The sequence below is a fragment of the Haliaeetus leucocephalus genome, unplaced genomic scaffold, assembly GCF_000737465.1.
Source record: "Haliaeetus leucocephalus isolate CR32 unplaced genomic scaffold, Haliaeetus_leucocephalus-4.0 Scaffold536, whole genome shotgun sequence".
In the NCBI taxonomy this organism is placed as follows: domain Eukaryota; kingdom Metazoa; phylum Chordata; class Aves; order Accipitriformes; family Accipitridae; genus Haliaeetus; species Haliaeetus leucocephalus.
The window spans coordinates 7,821,006-7,823,069 of record NW_010972972.1 but is presented as its reverse complement, the minus strand read 5'-3'; the positions used below and the strand labels follow the sequence as shown (position 1 = coordinate 7,823,069).

At 65.9% G+C, this 2,064-nt stretch overlaps 2 protein-coding genes across 2 annotated transcripts in view; both read left to right on the top strand.

Moving 5' to 3' along the window:
* The first annotated feature begins 1,911 nt into the window (after positions 1-1,911).
* Positions 1,912-2,064, top strand: part of RRP8 (ribosomal RNA processing 8, methyltransferase, homolog (yeast)) — a 30,944-nt gene continuing 30,791 nt past the window's right edge. Inside the window, exon 1 of the mRNA XM_010576730.1 lies at positions 1,912-1,916. The gene's annotated coding sequence lies outside the window, so the exon portion shown is untranslated. The remainder of the gene's footprint in view (positions 1,917-2,064) is intronic.
* The window catches only part of TPP1 (tripeptidyl peptidase I), a 7,610-nt gene continuing 7,531 nt past the window's right edge, over positions 1,986-2,064 (top strand). Inside the window, exon 1 of the mRNA XM_010576796.1 lies at positions 1,986-1,996. Within this exon, the coding sequence (XP_010575098.1) occupies positions 1,986-1,996 (11 nt within the window). The remainder of the gene's footprint in view (positions 1,997-2,064) is intronic.

Below are 2,064 nucleotides of genomic sequence, written 5' to 3'. Positions count from 1 at the left end.
AAGGTGAACAGCAGGACTGCTACAGCCCTGGCCTTTCCTAGGAAAGGACCTTCACCTACCCTGCAACAATCTAAGCATCAGCCCGCTTCTTTAGTGGTGCCTTGTGCTGCTACTGACACAAGAGAGACCCTCCGGGCCTCTCTCCCCCTGGCAGCTGCAGCTCTGGACAGCCACAGCGCAGCTCTGGCGTGGGAGGCATGGCAGCCTGGGCCAGGCAGGTGGTTTTCCCATTGTCTGTCTCTTCCTGGCTTGGACTCTGCTCTGCAGAAGCAGGAAAGCAACTGGGAACTGCTGGAGCCACGGTATGCAGCATGTCTGTGCATGTGACCAGAGCTGGGACAAGGGCTAGGCTAGCTGAGCCAAACTGGCCTGGGGCAGATGGGATCACAGCACCCTCTGCCTCACCATCCACCTCCAAAACACACCCCCTCCAGTACTGCCCTTGGACTCATGGGCAGGGGGACAATCTCCAAGGGTTACTGAGGCACCATTTCCAGAGCTCCCTTGCAAAAATTGCTTGAACCTTCCACAACCCCGAGATCTGCAAGTATAATACCACTTTTGTGATCCTAATTAGGAGAGCTCCCAGTGTGGGAACAAGTATCTGAGAGAACAAGCACAGGAAGCTGAGACCTGCAGCTCAGCAGCTGTGGGAGCCAAGTGGCTGCCTGTGACAGTGCCAGCTGGACAGCAGGCTGTATACTACTTGCTTGGCGGTGTGGTGTGGACATGACTCCTGCCGAATGGCCCATCACCACCTCGCAGCCCACTCCCATGACCGAGTGAGAACATGTGCTTATAGTCCCGAGCCTCCCCCATACCCTTGTCCCCCCATGCTCCTGACTGACTGAGACACCCAGTGCCCACAGCTTCCCCACGTCCCTGCATGCAGCCCCAGGTGCTGTGGTGTGAATGCCAGCAGGGCCAGGCAGCGGCAGACCTAGACACCCAGGGTGTGCAGATGTGCCCTGCCACCGACTCCATGCTTCCTGGCTGTTGCTGGACTCACTGGTGATGGTCAGCCTCTGTGCACAGAGGACAGCCTGGGTGCTCATGCCCTGGGGCTGCAGCCTGCTCATACGGCTCACTGTCCCAAGCCCTGGGGTAGGCACAGAGGAACAAATCCCAAGGGGGGCTTAGACCTTCCAGTCCCTTCCCGGCAGCCACCCCTCAGAGCCAGGTTCCAGCCTCATGGAATGGGGACCTCCAGCCCTGCCCTCTCTGTGCAGGCCCTGCTGTTCAGAGCATCCCTCCCTTGCCAGGGCCTGTTTCCCCCAGCAAAGATCCGCTCCCTGGTGGGGGTGCTGGGCAGGACCCCTGCCCCTCCCCAGCTGGCCCCCAGCCTGGGCTCCTCAGCCGAGTCCTGCACAGGACCCCTGCCCCAGCCTGGGACCCCCAGCCCTACGTGGACCCCTGCCCCAGCCTGGGACCACCAGCCCTACGTGGACGCCTGCCCCCCCCAGCCCGGGACCCCTACATGGACCCTGGGCCCAGGGCAGCAGCCGTGGCCGCGTCTGCCGCCCGGGCCGTCCCACCGGGCTGCTGTGTCCCGGGCTGCCGCGGTAATGGCTCCGCGACGCTCTGGGAGGCGGCCGGGAGAGGGACGGGGAAGATCGGGGCGGGGCGGGGCAGAGCAGAGCAGCACGGCCCGGACCACGCCGGGAGGCGGCCGGTGCCGTACCGGGGCAGCCTCTCCGGGCCTCCGGCAAGGGGCCTTCCCCGCCGGGCCCGTGACCGGAGCGCGGCCCGGGCCTGGCGGCGCGGCCCCACTGTGCGAAACACCGGGGAGGATCGGCTGGCACCGGTCCCGGCACTCCGGGTCCCGGCGCAGTACTGTCGGCCACAGCCCGCGGCCCCGGGGGGACCCAGGTGCCCGGCGGCTCTAGGGCCCTGCCCACCACGTGACCGCGGCTTCGGTCTCCTCATGTGACTTGGAATCATGCGCCCGCACACGTGATCAGGGCGCTGCGGCGGGAGGCGGCGGGATGGCGTGGGGGTAACGGGGACTGGGGCTCGGGGGCTTCAGGCGGGGCTCCCCGGCCCGGGGGCGACGGGGGCTCGGGG